The 15,253-nt window shown below is 35.8% G+C and overlaps 1 protein-coding gene across 1 annotated transcript; it reads left to right on the top strand.

Moving 5' to 3' along the window:
* The first annotated feature begins 5,517 nt into the window (after positions 1–5,517).
* Positions 5,518–15,253, top strand: LOC125849117 (uncharacterized). Its single transcript, XM_049529135.1, has 6 exons — positions 5,518–6,062; positions 6,681–6,779; positions 11,725–11,902; positions 13,512–13,609; positions 14,675–14,736; positions 14,824–15,253. The coding sequence occupies exons 1-6, from the start codon at positions 5,637–5,639 to the stop codon at positions 14,915–14,917; spliced, it is 957 nt and encodes a 318-aa protein (XP_049385092.1). The 5' UTR covers positions 5,518–5,636; the 3' UTR covers positions 14,918–15,253.

Raw genomic sequence — 15,253 nt, 5'->3', positions numbered from 1 at the left:
AAAAATACAATTAAATAACTTATTTAATTCCTAGCAACTCAATAATGTTGATGTAAAATAGGATTATCATCACAAGTAAGCTTGGCCTGTACAAATACGACTATGCTCCCAAAACAGTAATTCTTGCCANCGTTCAAGTAGGCGAGTTACACAAGCGTCTTTAACGTCTTAAAGGATACCAACACGACAATGTAAAGTGACAAGAGGTAACCAAGGTACCAAGATCAACTTTCAGATATACCAGCAGTTAAAAGAGTGCAAGTACAAGTTTATACACAAACCTCAGTGCTTTAGCAAAGAAACAGTCCAACACAACTTCGCGAGTTCAGACCGTAAACCAACCAATGCTTCAAGGTCCTTAACTTGTTCACGAGTATATACAACCTAAAAAATACAATTAAATAACTTCTTTAATTCCTAGCAACTCAATAATGTTGATGTAAAATAGGATTATCATCACAAGTAAGCTTGGCCTGTACAAATACGACTATGCTCCCAAAACAGTAATTCTTGCCAACCTAGTACCTCATGTTACAACTTAGATTTGAAAAGGAAAACGGCAAAACTAGACTTTATAACCTTCTTGAAAGATGTAGATACATCTCTTAGGGTTGCAAAAAAACAAAAATCGCCAAAAAATATATTTTGTATAAGAAGATATATTCAAAACACTAACAATTGTTCATATAGGATTTGTAATTTCAAAATCTGGACAAAACTTGTCCTATGTTGCGTCCCATATTTCGAATTAATAACAACTAAATTAGAGTTTTACATAAACATAAGAGTTGTAGGACTACGAATTAGCTTTCCAAATCATATTTATTCACTGTAAAATAAGTTCTAGGGAAAGAGATATGCATAAGATGCCAAACACTACCCAGCTCAGAAACAAATTTCGTCACTTACCAAAAGAAGTGTGTGTCTCGAATTCCAGCCAAAAGGGCCAAGTTTTTCTCTTGTGATTTTGAAGAGCAACTTGTTAGATAATGTTCTAAGGTTATTATACTTCAGGTGAGACGAATTTTACTAGAAGAGGTGTCAAAATATAGTCTCAAAAGTGAGTCTAGTCACATGTACAATTGTCACTAAAAGGGCTGGCCAAATAAAAGTAGGCTGCCCAAAAAGAATACATATATACCTATATGTATATACCTAATACCAACACTTTCAATTTATATGTAATTATAATTAGAAAATTACGTAAATACCCCCATACAATACCTTAAATTACAATCACAATTATGTTAAGCAAGGTTGCAAATATCACAAAATTTCAAGTTCCTAAAATGAGAATAAAACATATTCTAGTAATTAAGCAATAGTGTATCGACATGCGAATGTTGGTCTAGTATTTAGGGGTATTACAATCTCTCACCCATTAAGAAATTTCATCTCGAAATTTACCTTAAACTAGTCCTGAAACAAGTGCGGATACTGGGTTCTCATGTCTTCTTCTCTCTCCCAGGTAGCTTCCTTTCCAGAATGGTTCCTCCAAAGTACCTTTACTAAGTAGATTCTCTTGTTTCTAAGTTGCTTTATTTCTCAAGCTTCAATTCGGATAGGTTCTTCATTATAAGTCAAGTCAAGATTAACCTCAATAGATTCAACTGGAAGAACATGCGATGGATCAGAACAATATCTTCTGAGCATAGAAACATGAAAGACATTATGGATCATGTCTAACTCCGGTGGCAATGCTAATTTATATGAAACTAGTCCAACCCTTTCAAGTATCTCATAAGGTCCAATAAATCGGGGACTAAGTTTTCCCTTTTGGCCAAATCTCATAATCTTTTCCCATGGAGACACCTTTAAGAATACTTTATCTCCAACTTGATATTCAATGCCACGCCTTTTAAGAGCAGCGTACGACTTTTGTCTATCCGAAGAAATCTTTAGACAATCCTTGATAATTTTTACCTTGTCCTCTGTTTGTTGCACAATTTCAGGACCAACAAGCTATATTTCACTAACTTCACTCCAACAAAGAGGGGTCCGACATTTTCTTCCGTATAGGGCTTCATAGGGAGGCATTCCAATACTCGATTGGTAGCTATTNTCAGGACCAACAAGCTATCTTTCACTAACTTCACTCCAACAAAGAGGGGTCCGACATTTTCTTCCGTATAGGGCTTCATAGGGAGGCATTCCAATACTCGATTGGTAGCTATTATTATAAGCAAATTCAATCACAGCCAAGTGTTTGAATCCCAACTACCCTCAAACTCCATAATGCAAGCTCGAAGCATATCCTCCAAAATTTGTATCACTCTTTCCGACTAGCCATCTGTTTGAGGATGGAATGAAGTGCTAAACTTCAACTTAGTACCCAAAGCTTCCTGCAAGCTACCCCAAAATCTAGATGTAACCCTTGGGTCTCGATCAGATACAATAGACACAGGGATCCCATGTAGTCTTACAATCTCATTAATGTACAACTCGGCTAAACGCATAAGTGAGTAATCCATTTTGATTGCTAAGAAGTGAGCACTCTTGGTTAGCCTGTCCACAATCACCCATATTGGATCATGATTTCTCTGAGTGCGAGGAAGTCCAGAAACAATGTCCGTAGTTACTCTCTCCCATTTCCATTCCAACATTGACAAGGGTTGTAGTAAACCAACTTGGACTTGATGTTCTGCCTTTACTTGTTGACAAACCAAACATTTGGAAATGAACTCCGCAATGTCTCTCTTCATACCATTTCACCAATAATGTTCTTTGATGGTCTGGTACATCTTTGTACCTCCAGGATGCATTGCATATGGTGAAGTATGTGCTTCATTCAGTATTTTTCTCCTCAATTTGTCATTATTAGGGACGCATAACCTGTTCTGATAAAATAAGACACCCTCCTCTATTAATGTAAAATCAAGCTTTTCCCTATTTTGAACTTCCCTGGTCAGTTTTACAAGTTTCTCATCTAACTTTTGTGCTTCTTTCACCTGTTTAAGTAATATTGGCTTTACTTGTAAAATTAGCAATAACTGAACTATTTGAATCAAGTGTGAAACAAACATTCATGGTTCTTAACTCAAGGAGCAAGGGTAAAGGACTCAGAGAAATGCTTGCAAAGGATTCTCGACTTAAGGCATCTGCAACCACGCTGGCTTTACCTGGATGATAATCAATCGTGCAATCATAATCCTTGATGAGTTCAAGCCATCTACGTTGTCTTAGGTTTAGCTCTTTCTGAGTACCCAAGTACTTTAAGCTCTTGTGATCATTAAATATATGATATTTCTCTCCATACAAATAATGCCGCCATATTTTTAAAGAAAAGACTATAGCAGCAAGTTCAAGATCATGAGTTGGATAATTCAATTCATGCGATTTTAATTTTTGAGAGGCATAAGAAATAACCTTCCTTTCTTGTATCAAAACGCATCCTAGACCATTGTGAGAACCCAAAGGACTTTCAACCAGCACATCATAATTAAGTCTTATAGATTTCACATTTTCAGGAAGAACAAGTGATGAACAAACATAGGAATGTGTAGAATCAGGATCAAACAGTGTAAACACACATAAGCCAAATAACTGAAATTTACCGACAACCACGTCTTCTCCATCTTGCTCATCCCTGTGCCTCATAGCATAAGCGCGTGCAGTAGTCATTTGTCCACTAACTTGATTAACTCCACCTGTACATGCTGCTTGGGTGTCTTTAGGTCTTGCACCTCTATTAGTTTGAGAAGGATTAATAGAAGACTTATGAACTGAGCCTTCAATTTTCAAGGAAGAAGCATTATTAGGATTAGGGCAGTTCTTCACTTTATGATCAAAGCTCCCACAATTGAAACATGCACCAGAAGCTCTCCTGCAAGTACCATTATGATTCTTTCCACATTGCGTACAAGTGGGAACACGAGGCTTGCCTTGGCTATAATTTGGAGTGCTAGCTGTAGAAAAATCTGATATGTTTTGCTTTTGTTGCGGTGGTCTGTTATCACTACCAGCCTTAGAATTATCAAACCTTCCCCTTTTTGATGGACCCCCAAAATCTGGTCTAGGCTTTCGGAATTTGTTTTAATTTATACTAGTTTCTTCTTTATCAAGTCGTTCTCAAGTAAAAGTAGCAGACACTAACTTACAAAAGTTCTTATGTTGCAGGATCGCCACATTCTTCATAATGGAATCATTTAAACCATCTTCAAATTTCCTGCACTTGTCTTTTTCCTCTTTAATAATATCTCCAGCATAGCGAGAGAGTCTTAGAAACTTCTATTCGTATTCAGCAATAGATATGCCTCGTTGCCTTAGATTCAAAAACTCCTCTTTCTTTGCATCACAATAAGCAGGTGGGACATACTTCATACGAAATTCCTTAAGAAAATCATCCCAAGTAAGAACCGGAGGTTTTACCTTGGAATTCGAAACACTTAACCACCAATCATAAGCATCCTTTTGTTAAAGTGAAATAGCATACTTAAATTTGGCAAACAAGTCAAACTTGAGTTTTATTTTCGCAGATTTCGTTGGGAAACAAGTTCGCGACGCGGAGGTGTTTCCATAAATTTTCTGGAAATTAAATTCGAGACAGTAGAGTCTGCGACATGTCCGCGATGCGGACCAAACTTTTGGCCCTTAGTGGAGCTAGTCCGCGACGAGGACATGCTCCCTCCAAGCACAACTTCAAGCTGCCTTGGCAGCTTGCTTGGCAAAGGTTGGGGTTCTCCTCGGGGACCCTTAGGGTGGCCCCCGGGGCGTCGTATCCGAAAGTTTTGACCCTAAAAANCAGACACGCTCCCTCCAAGCACAACTTCAAGCTGCCTTGGCAGCTTGCTTGGCAAAGGTTGGGGTTCTCCTCGGGGACCCTTAGGGTGGCCCCCGGGGCGTCGTATCCGAACGTTTTGACCCTAAAAACATTTATTAAGACACTAGGGTCACCTCCACTGATTTTAGACGCCAAACAACACATAAAAACATGGACAACATACTAGAACACACCAATACGTAAAAGGCTAGTTTTCGAACGTCTTGGTCATCCCTTGACGTTTGACTTCCAAACTCTTTACAGCTGACTAAAAAGGCTATTCTTCATTATTTTAACAAGTTATAAATGCATAGAACCCATGTGAGGCTCTACTTTATCCTACTTTATTTTGAGGGTTGCTACAAAATTGATAATTTTTTAACGTGGAGTGGTGGGATGCTTATGAGCACAAGTGTGGTGACATGAGGGGTGTGGTTTGATGTGTAATGGTAAAAAAGAACAAGAATCAAGGTAAAATCCCTAAAAATGTGTAAGAGATAATTATGGTAAATTCTTTATTTATATTGTTTAATAATAAATATAAAATTATAAAATACTAAATATTTAATAAAATTAAATTAAATTGATTTATAAATAAAAAGTGATCTGTTATAACTCGTAATTAAACTGTTATAAACAATATTTTAAAAGTAGATTTAAAATCTGTAATATTATCTTTAATTATATATGTCGGGTGATTTTTCCGAAATAAAGATGGGTATATAAGTAATTTTTCGTATAAGATTAGCCCACCCCCATAGCTTCCGGAAAGGCCCAAACCTATTCTAATTTTTGTGGTTCCTGCCGGCTGGTTCGGGTGGCGCCACTGTCTCCGCAACGGTAACAACAATCACTGCCAAGACTAACGGTGTCTCCCATGGCTGCGTCTGCTTGTACAGTTCACAGTTTCTCTCATCCCCATGTAGCCTCCACATCCCAATGCATCCCAACCCTATCTACTCCCAACAATAAAACTTTGAGTTTTCCCAGATACAGAAGCAACACTGTTGCTGTCACAGTTCGCCTTTCGACTAGAGCAGCAAAGAGTGACAGTAGTGACAAAAGGAAAGAAGTTTTGGAAGAAGAGGAGGAAGAGGAGCTGCCATGGATACAAGAGAAAGCATTAGACCTGGTTGAGTTTACCGGTTCTGTGACTCAGGCAATTCCTGGCCCTAGGATTGGATCTACCTCTTTCCCGTGGATTCTTGCGGTGCCCTTGACTTACTTTGGCATCACTTTTGTCATTGCCTTCGTCAAAACCGTCCGCAAGTTCAATTCACCCAGGGAGAAGCGTAAAAAATTGGTATCACAACTTCCCTTGTTTACTCATCCAATTATATTATCACATTTAATATTTATTACGATACATAGACTTGTATTTCCACCATTTGTCCTTGAAATTTTAAGTTGCTTCTCACTGTCTTCTGAGTTTTAGCTAGTTACTTTTTGGAAAATTAGTACACCCTTGTCTATATGGTCAAACCCTTGATGAGTCTTCTTGGAAGCAAGATGTTGATTATATTATATTAGAAAGGACTAAGTTGGAAGCTATTGTAAGGAACAGAATTATATACAAACATTTCCTTCTCAAAAGGAAGAGGTTAATATCCATATCTACCTGGCTAAAGTGGTCCAAAGGTCCTTTTGATGACAGAAATGAAATGCCAGCCTTGCTGATGCACATTTAATCTTTGTATTTTCTCAAAGTATATACACTTCTTGAATATAGTACTGCAAATCTGAAGTTTCTTATTACCAGTTTACCTACTGGGAAGATATTCTGTGTTTGCCATAATATCATAGCTTAAGAATATAATGTGTGAATGTGATCAACTTCTCTTATTATAGAATATGGTCATTTCGTAGAAGGGGAAGTATTGTGCGTTTCTTGATGAACAGCCTGACAAGTACAATTTTTTAGGTAAACAAAAATGCTGAGCTATGCAAGTCAATCGATGAGTTATTTGAGAAAGGAAAAGATTATGTTGAGCCTTCAACTTTGAAGGGACTGGCACAAAAGGTATGATGTGTTGTCTATATTGCTATCTTTAGCTTAATTTGACATGACATCAAGTCCTTCTCCCTACAACATTTAGCTTTCCTTGGTTTTAGCAGTAGTCTTTTAAAATCTCATTTATTCCTTGTATGTTCTGGATTCGGAGTTATGTCTTATCTAGTTGTGACACAGAGATCCTGCCTGGACTGGTTTAGAACATTATTTTGGTTTAAGCTTAAGAATATTACATTTTAACTAATGTACTGTACTATTGTCAATTAGAAGTTTCTAGTTCTAGGTCATAATTACCAATCAAAATAACTAAGTAAAAATTTGATTCTAGGTCATAAACTTATCTTGTAGTTAGTGCTTGTTTGGATTGACGTATTTTAAGCTCTTTTAAGAAAAAACAGTTCTAGGGAATAGGGTCTAATATGCCCTTCAATTTTGCTATTTAGAGCTAATATACCTACGTTACAAAAATGACTCATATACATCCTTACCGCTGCAAAAGTGGCTCACGTAGACTCCTATTGTTACAAAAGTGGCTCACGTATATCCTTTTCATCTAATGGGGGTGAAAAAAATAACTTTAATTGTCTTTTGATTGTAAAAAAATCCATGTAGGGATATATATGATCTTTTTCACACATGAATTATTTTTTACTTATTTGATTATCATTATTTGAGTTTCTTATTCTTATTTCATTTTTTTAATTTCATTCTTATTGTAAAAATACGAGAAATAAAAGAAAGAAATGTGAATGGAAAAAGAGAAAAATATAAGAATTTTTTAAAAACTAATATTTTTTGTGGCAATATTGTGATTTTAAACTAATTTTTGTCTATATTTTAATTTAAGTTTTTGTATTTGGAAAAAATATTGGGCCATCTATAATAAATTTTAAGAGAAAATTGGTGAAAAATAAATTTGACCATTAAAATAAACCTGTTGAATCAACGAATTAAAAATAATACGTGTTAAAAGTATCAAATATACCCCTATATGGATTATTTTTTAAATAAAATTATTAATTTAAAATTATTTTTTTCACTCCCCTTTGAGGAAAAGGGTATATGTGAGTCATTTGTTTAACATTAGAGGTATATATGAACCATTTTCATAACGAGGGTGTATCACCTCTAAATGACAAACTTGAGGGGTATATTGGGCCTTTCCCCCTAGTTTTAAGCATTTCTTGAGTGTTTGGGTAAATTAAAAGTGCTTATAAGCACTTGGTTGGTTTTAAGCTAAACTGATCAATATAAGCCAAAAGCTATAAGTTAGAAATTCTAACTTATGGCTTTTGACTTATAAGTGAAATGCCAATCCAAATAGGCACTTTGTTGCGGATTATTACTTGTAATTCTCTCTTCATGGTCATGAAGGGTATACTTTGATCAATTGTTCAACACGGACCTGGACTATAACATTTTCGATATACACACGTTTGTGAATGATAGAAATTGTAGCTATTCTCGTAGAACTAGAACGTCAGAGGTAATGAATGCCATGAAAATATATGAATTAGAAAAGCTAGTGGCCTAGATAGTATTAGTATGGAGGTTTGGAACAATGTTATCAAAGGTGCGCTAAAGCCTAGAAGCGAGACTCAAAACGTATTGAGCGCTTCGTCTCGTTTAATGTGCACTTCAATTTCGTCATCAAGGTTCTAAGTCATAATTTTCCTTGCCAACATTCATACTTGGTCTAAACATATAGATTTGTATTTTTCTCCCTTTGCTCACTTTTTCTTTAATGCCCACACTTTATTTGCGCTTAAAGCCCCAATAGACCTTAGAGCTTTTTTGCACCTTTTGCTTTTGATAGCACTGGTTTGGAAGTGCCTTGGAGGTTAAGGAGTGGAACAATTTACCACGTTATTCAATGCTATACTAAGAAGTGGTAAGATGTCCAATGAGTGGAGGAATAGTATCTTGGTTCTGATTTGTAAGAACAAAGGAGATATTCTAAGTTTTGCGAACAACTGAGCCATTAAACTCATGAGCCATATGATGAAGCTCGAGATATATAAGTAGAATGTGTCATTCATGTCTTTAAATTAAAATTGGTGACATTTACTTGGTCAAATGGGATTAATCTTCTTTTTCTCTTTTTGGTCCTTTTACGAACTATTTTGCTTTGATTTTGAAAATTTTGAAGTTTGTTTAAAGTCATTGAAGAAAATCTACAGAAAATTAAGCTACTGTGATAGTTATTGCAGCAACTGTTGAAGTTGTTGCAATAACTACGATAATTGCTACAACAACTAAATAGTTGCTATGATAATTGTTGTAGCAACTATTGTAGTTGTTGCAACAGGTATCATAGTTGCTGCAACAACTTTAGCCGTTGTTAAAATTGTTGCAACAACTTCAACCATTGTTTGAATTGTTGCAGCAATTGTTGAAATTGTTACAACAACTTAAGTATAGTTGTTGTGACAACTTCAATAGTTTAATTTTTTGACAAAAAGTGAGGTGAAGGAGAGGCTGGTTGTGGCGGTGAAGGAGGTGTTGGTGTTGGTAGTGACAACAAAGAACGAGGTGGTAGTTGTTGTGGTGGTGGTGGTGAAGGAGAAGGAGGTGGTAATGGTGGTGGTGAAGGAGGAAGAAAAGGAGGAAGTGGTGGTGGTGGAAATGGAGGAAGAAGTGGTGGTGGTGGGGGAAGAAGAGGAGGAAGTGGTGGTGATGGAGGAAGAAAAGGAAGAAGTAGTGATGGTGGAGTAAATGGAGGAGGCTATGGTGACGACAACGGTAGAAGGGGAGGGGATGTGGCGGCAAAAGGGTGGGGAGGGGGAGGGAGGGGTAATGGGGAAGATAGGTCTTTTGTGTAAACAATAAAACTTGCGAGTTTTAAAATTAGTGTCATTAGCACTAATCTTAAAATTGTCCACTTCACTTATTAAGACTCGTGTCAATTTTTCTTAATTTTGTAACTCTTTTGTCACCCTTAATTATTTTTCCCATGGAATTCTGGGGAAATGTGATAGAGTATAGACTTTGAAACACAACAAGAGTGAAAGAGAACCGGTTTGGATTAATGTCTGCTAAATCTACAACAGAGGCTATATTCTTACTAGTAAGATAGATGGAAATCTCTTGCTAAAAAGATAAAAGACCTACCCATAATGGTTATTTATCTAGAGAAAGCATATGATAGAGTACCATACAAGGTCCTTTGATGTGTGATGGAGAAGAAGTGAATCTATGTTAAGTATATGAATGTCATGACATGTGTGACAGAGCTACCACTGGAATGAAAACAGTGGTAGGTGATACAAAGTAGTTTCCCATAATAGTTGGTTTACACCAGGAATCGACATTGAGTCCCTACTAGTTTTGCCGTAGTTATGGACGAACTAATGCTTGAAATGGAGAAGTGCTACCATGGTGTTATGTGATAGAAGGATACCTTTCAAAGAGGACACCTTTCAAAGTGAAATGTAAGCTTTATAGAACAACTATAAGACCGACTATGTTATACATGAGCGAATGTTGGGCTGTTAAAGTCCAACATATCAAGATGAGTTTGCGGAGATGCGAATGATAAGATTGATTAGATAGAATTAGAAATGGCCACATTCTACTAATAGTGCAAGTAGCGCACATTGAGAATAAAATGAGGGAAGGTCACTTGAGATGGTTTGGATATATTTTGCGTCGACCTATAGATGCACTGGTCCATATGTGTGAAACTATGGTAAGTTAAGGTGTTAAAAGGGGATGGGGTAGACCTAAAGTTACACGGAAGGAATTGGTCTCAAAAGATCTGCAATTGCTTGGAATCAAATCAGACTTAGCTATAGATAGGGAACAATGGAAGAAAAAGATCCATACAGGTGATAGCTACTTGTTGAGGATATATTTTAGATTCGTACGAAACTTTTATTATTATTGTTGTTGTTGTTGTTGTTGTTATTACAATTAATATCATTTATATATATATATATATATATTTAATTTATTTCTCACTTACTTTTTATTTGTATATATATATTTATTTTTTTTGAAACTGGTAAATGTGTATTTATTTGTGTATATATATATATAACATGTCTTTTTCCACCTTTATTTATTTGTTATTATGGTGAAATGAGCTTAAATGACAACATGAGGATTCCTATAGTCAACCACAACTTATTTGGGACTGAAGCGGAATTGTTGTGGTTGTATGTTTTTCCTTCTCCTTCTTTCCTCCCTTTGCTAAAATGGGTTGTGTTATCTTATAATTTCATGTAGATATGTCTTACCACGAAGTAGTTAGGAGAGCTTTTGTAGAATCTGACCAACTAGTTTGCACTTTTGACAATCTTCTTCTGCTAGGAGCTAATCATTTGGATTACTTTAACTTTCTAGTTAACTTTTACTCTATTTTTTTTCCTGTTAAGGGTAACAGTATGTTAATATCAGCTAAAAGGCTGTGCTGGAGCCATATTTACAATTCAAAAACCTACACAGAGTAAGCCAATAAATTGTTTAGTTATTTTATTTGACAAGGTTGTAAATTTCTGACTTGAAGCTTAATGCTTCTGGAAATTTCTGTCTGGGAAGTTATTGAACAGGATGATAGAGTAGAATCAATCCCTTTTACCTTTTCCTACCCTTAGCGGTTGTGATAAACTCTTTCTTGGCGCAATGCCTCTGTAACTTTTCTTCAATATCTTCAGTAATATACTTCCCTTGTAAAGTGACTGCTACTTCTACCTACAACTTGGCATCTTCTCAAGGTACTTGATCGTTGCTTGTGGCATTGAATTTTTGAATTAGAGATTTGTCTTTACTGGTGGGCAGGGGTATTAGATATTTGAATTAGGCATCTGCCTTTAGTGGTGATGAAGATAGGCTGCTGCTTGTTGTCCTTTTCTAAAGTGCAATTCTTTTCTTTTCTTTTAATATATCTAATCTAAATTTCCATCTGCCTGTTATTGATTATAGAGTCTTGAATTAAACCATGTAAAATTTGCAGACAGGTTTTGATATGGAGGAGATTTTCCGAAAATATATTCGGTACTCCTTGAATGAGAAGCCATTTAGCCCGGATTTAATAGCATATTTAATTCAGTTGAGGAAAGCATCAATGCTGACTGATACTGAAGTAGCTGGAATACTGAACGAAATTTCACGTCGAATTGTTCAAGACAAAGGTTAGGTTTACTGGATTTCTTGTGAGCCCTTCATTCCATCTCTCCTCGAATGATCTGTTGTATGTTCTTCTAGTTTAGAAATAAGGTCTGACTACACTAGAGAAGGCCTGCTTACACCCTCTCACACTGTGCACACACCCCAATGGGGAAGAAGTAGCAAAAATATTCTGTCTCATTGACCAAGAAGAAACTCATGTTGTTATATAGCAAATGAAGCTACCCTACCTTTTGGCTTATGGTTGGACTTCTTGATTGAGAACCTGCACTTCCAAGTTCCAATGGTCTAGTGTTCTTTCTATTGGTCAAAAGTACATGGACATCAACAACAAAAGATCTATTAATTTCTGTCTGTGGAAGGATTTGAACCCTTGAAGTGCGCCCTAACCTATACAGCACATGTTGCACACTTACCACTAGACCAAAGCCCTAGACTTCATCTACTATTTCAAGGACCGACCTAAGGTCAAAAAAGATTATCATTGCAATGTGGATGTTCATCTAGGTTTGGTTTCAAATCTGTCGAACAGGCAACTCAATATTGACATCATTTGTTAGTTATTTCACCATTTAGCCGAAAGGACTTTGTGTCATGGTGTTGAGTTGTTTCCTTAATAGAGTTTTCCCCTCCCATATAAACACTTATAGGGTGTGTTTGGTATGAACGAAAAAAATGTTTTCCAATTTTCCATGTTTGGTTGGTTTAATGTTTTGGAAAATGTTTTTCAAATCAACTTTTTTTCCTCAAATTTAAGAAAAATGACTTCCCTTCAAAAATTAAGGAAAACATTTCCAAAGCTCTATTTCATACTTAAATTGCAATATTTTGTTTTCTTATTAGACCCTATACTCCGTACCTGACCCTACCCATCCAGAAAAACGTAAATTTTTTTTAATTTCAAATATTTTTACCCCTATCCCCAAACCAGCCCCTTACACCCAAACAAAAAAAAAATTAAAATTTTAAAAATTATTTTTTAAAAATATTTCAAATTTTAAGTTTTTTTTTTTACCTCACCCAACCCCTACCCCCTCCCCCCGCAAAAAATAATGATTTTGGAATATTTTAAATTTTTAAAATTTCATTTTTATCCCACCCCATACCTGACCCCNCCCCCCCCCTCCCCCAATCAATATATTTTTTAATATAATTAATTTTTTTTCAAATTTTTAAAATTTCAATTTTTACGCCATCCCTACCCCGGCACACCGTCAATTTTTTTTAAAAAAAAATGGAAATTGAAAAATATTTAATGGCCTGATTTTGGAATGGTCGTCGGGTTCATGTCCTAGTTCGGATGTCAGGGTTGGGTCCTAGATCGATTATCGACTTAGAAATTATTTTCCTAAAGAGTAGTTTGTAGTCTCAAGCCAAAAATAAAAGATATTTTCTGGAAGATGTTTTTCATTCACCCAACCAAACATTAAAAAATATTTTCTACTCACCAACCAAACATTAGAATATAAGTTAGAAATCCACTTGTTTTCCAAGAACATTTTCTAGGAAAACATTTTCCTTTCATACCAAATACACCCAAAGTGTGCATAATCTGCTAAAACTTTGTATCTCTTCAACAGTTTATTTGTTGTAAACAAGTCTCTCAACTTTCAGGTCCAGTTGTTATGGATATATCAGGCTATTCCGAGAAGGGTTTGAAGAGAAAACTTGCTGTGCAAACTCTTTTTGGGAAGATATATTATCTCTCTGAGGTAAGGGCCCCCTATCAAATGAGGACCTCATCCTACTTCTTAACATATTTTGCATCAGAATGATTTCAGATGTTCCTTTTCCTTTTGTTGTGATTGATTATTTGATATCTAGATCACTTCATTCTTGAATAACAGTCTTAGTAATTCTTTTTTCTTTACTATTTTGACTTTGAAGAGTAGCTTCTCCTCAAGTTTCCAGTTTCAAAAATGAAGAGAATATCTTCTCCTCATCTCTCATATTTAATACCCTCCTTTTGAATCTGTCATTGTATATTTTCCCTCACTTTATTGACTATGAAAAGTATATCCCCCTCAGTTTGCTTATTTTCCAGTTTCAAAAGTGTTTCTTTCCAAGCTGGTTTTTATCTTTACAGAATGATCTAATGTCATAATGAGATGTAGACAAACTAGTGACTCTGGATACAATAGCATTTGCATCTCAACTTGCTTGCCCCCAGTTTTTTATCATTTAAAGCTTAAGATTCTACGTTTACGTTTAAGTAGGACATGTGAACTGCCACCGGTCGTCATAAAAAATGTAACTTGTTAGCATCAGGTCCAAGTCAAGGCAGATCGTTGCTGACCCACATATAGAAGTACTTTCTCTATCCAAAAAAGAGTCTTCATTCCCTTTTGGTTGATCACAAAATGGTTTTCATTTTTTCCCTTATACAAGAAAAGAAAAAGCTTTCTATATAACTCGGAAGTTACCTAAGATGTATTTCTACTCTATAAAATACCACTTTGACTTTATTGTATTTTCCTAAATTCAAAATACGTATATTTCCCACATTTTCCCCTAGAATTGCTAAATAACTCACTTTATTTTAGCAATTTTATTAGTATCAGTCGGGTCAAACTACGATTAGTGATTCATCTGAACTAACTTTCTTGGTAATTTCTAGAATATTGAGTTGTTGCATCCAACTTTTGTAGTGGCTCTGCATTTTTGTGGGTATTCCTACTCTAGCTCATCTTGGTTAAAGATGTAGAATTTAGTTTTACCACTGTGGACTGTAGAATTTCACTGTGATGTTTACCTCAATTGCTCTATTTGTTAAACAGCTTCCAGAATTCTGCTCAAGGGATAGCTCCTTAACTGTTAAGGAAATATTTGGAGTGGCCGAGTAAGTGACTTCTTCCAAGATTTTAGCCAATCATCGTGTGAGAAAGTAGAATTTAGCTAATCAGTCTCTGTGTGTAATAATTGTCAGTGAGGATGCTGAAAAGCTTCGGTTACATACCATCCCAGAAGCTGGGAACATGGATTCACTTGAGAGGATGGTGAACGGGCCAGATTCAGAGTAATGATTCGGCTACTGTTTCTTGATTGACGTACACTTGAGTGTAGAGAAGTTGTAGGTGTGGAGAGTATTGCAAGAGAAGTGTATTCCTTCTGCAGTGCCCAAAACAGCGGAAAAAGAAAAGTCAGAAGTAAGTCGGAACATATACCTAACCACCATGAAGCTTGTCTAGAATTGCTTCAATTTTGTGCCCACAACACTTGTGATACAAAATGCTTGTGTTTGTTGTTTCCAGGGAAAACTACTTTTTGACATATGGAGTAGTTTGAAAAATAATCATCTTCAGTTTCCATACTAGATATAGTTTGAAAAATAATCATCATCTTCAGTTTCCATACTA

The sequence above is a fragment of the Solanum stenotomum genome, chromosome 12 (genome assembly GCF_019186545.1).
Source record: "Solanum stenotomum isolate F172 chromosome 12, ASM1918654v1, whole genome shotgun sequence".
Taxonomy (NCBI): domain Eukaryota; kingdom Viridiplantae; phylum Streptophyta; class Magnoliopsida; order Solanales; family Solanaceae; genus Solanum; species Solanum stenotomum.
The sequence above is the reverse complement of the archived record's forward strand: the minus strand, read 5'-3'. Positions and strand labels throughout refer to the sequence as shown.

Bases quoted from the DNA above. Each gene is read 5' to 3' on its own strand.
- LOC125849117 (XM_049529135.1), top strand. From the start codon at position 5,637: ATGGCTGCGTCTGCTTGTACAGTTCACAGTTTCTCTCATCCCCATGTA. The intron at 6,063-6,680 runs GTATCACAACTT...ACAATTTTTTAG, and splicing joins GGGAGAAGCGTAAAAAATTG to GTAAACAAAAATGCTGAGCT. The intron at 11,903-13,511 runs GTTAGGTTTACT...CTCAACTTTCAG, and splicing joins TCGAATTGTTCAAGACAAAG to GTCCAGTTGTTATGGATATA.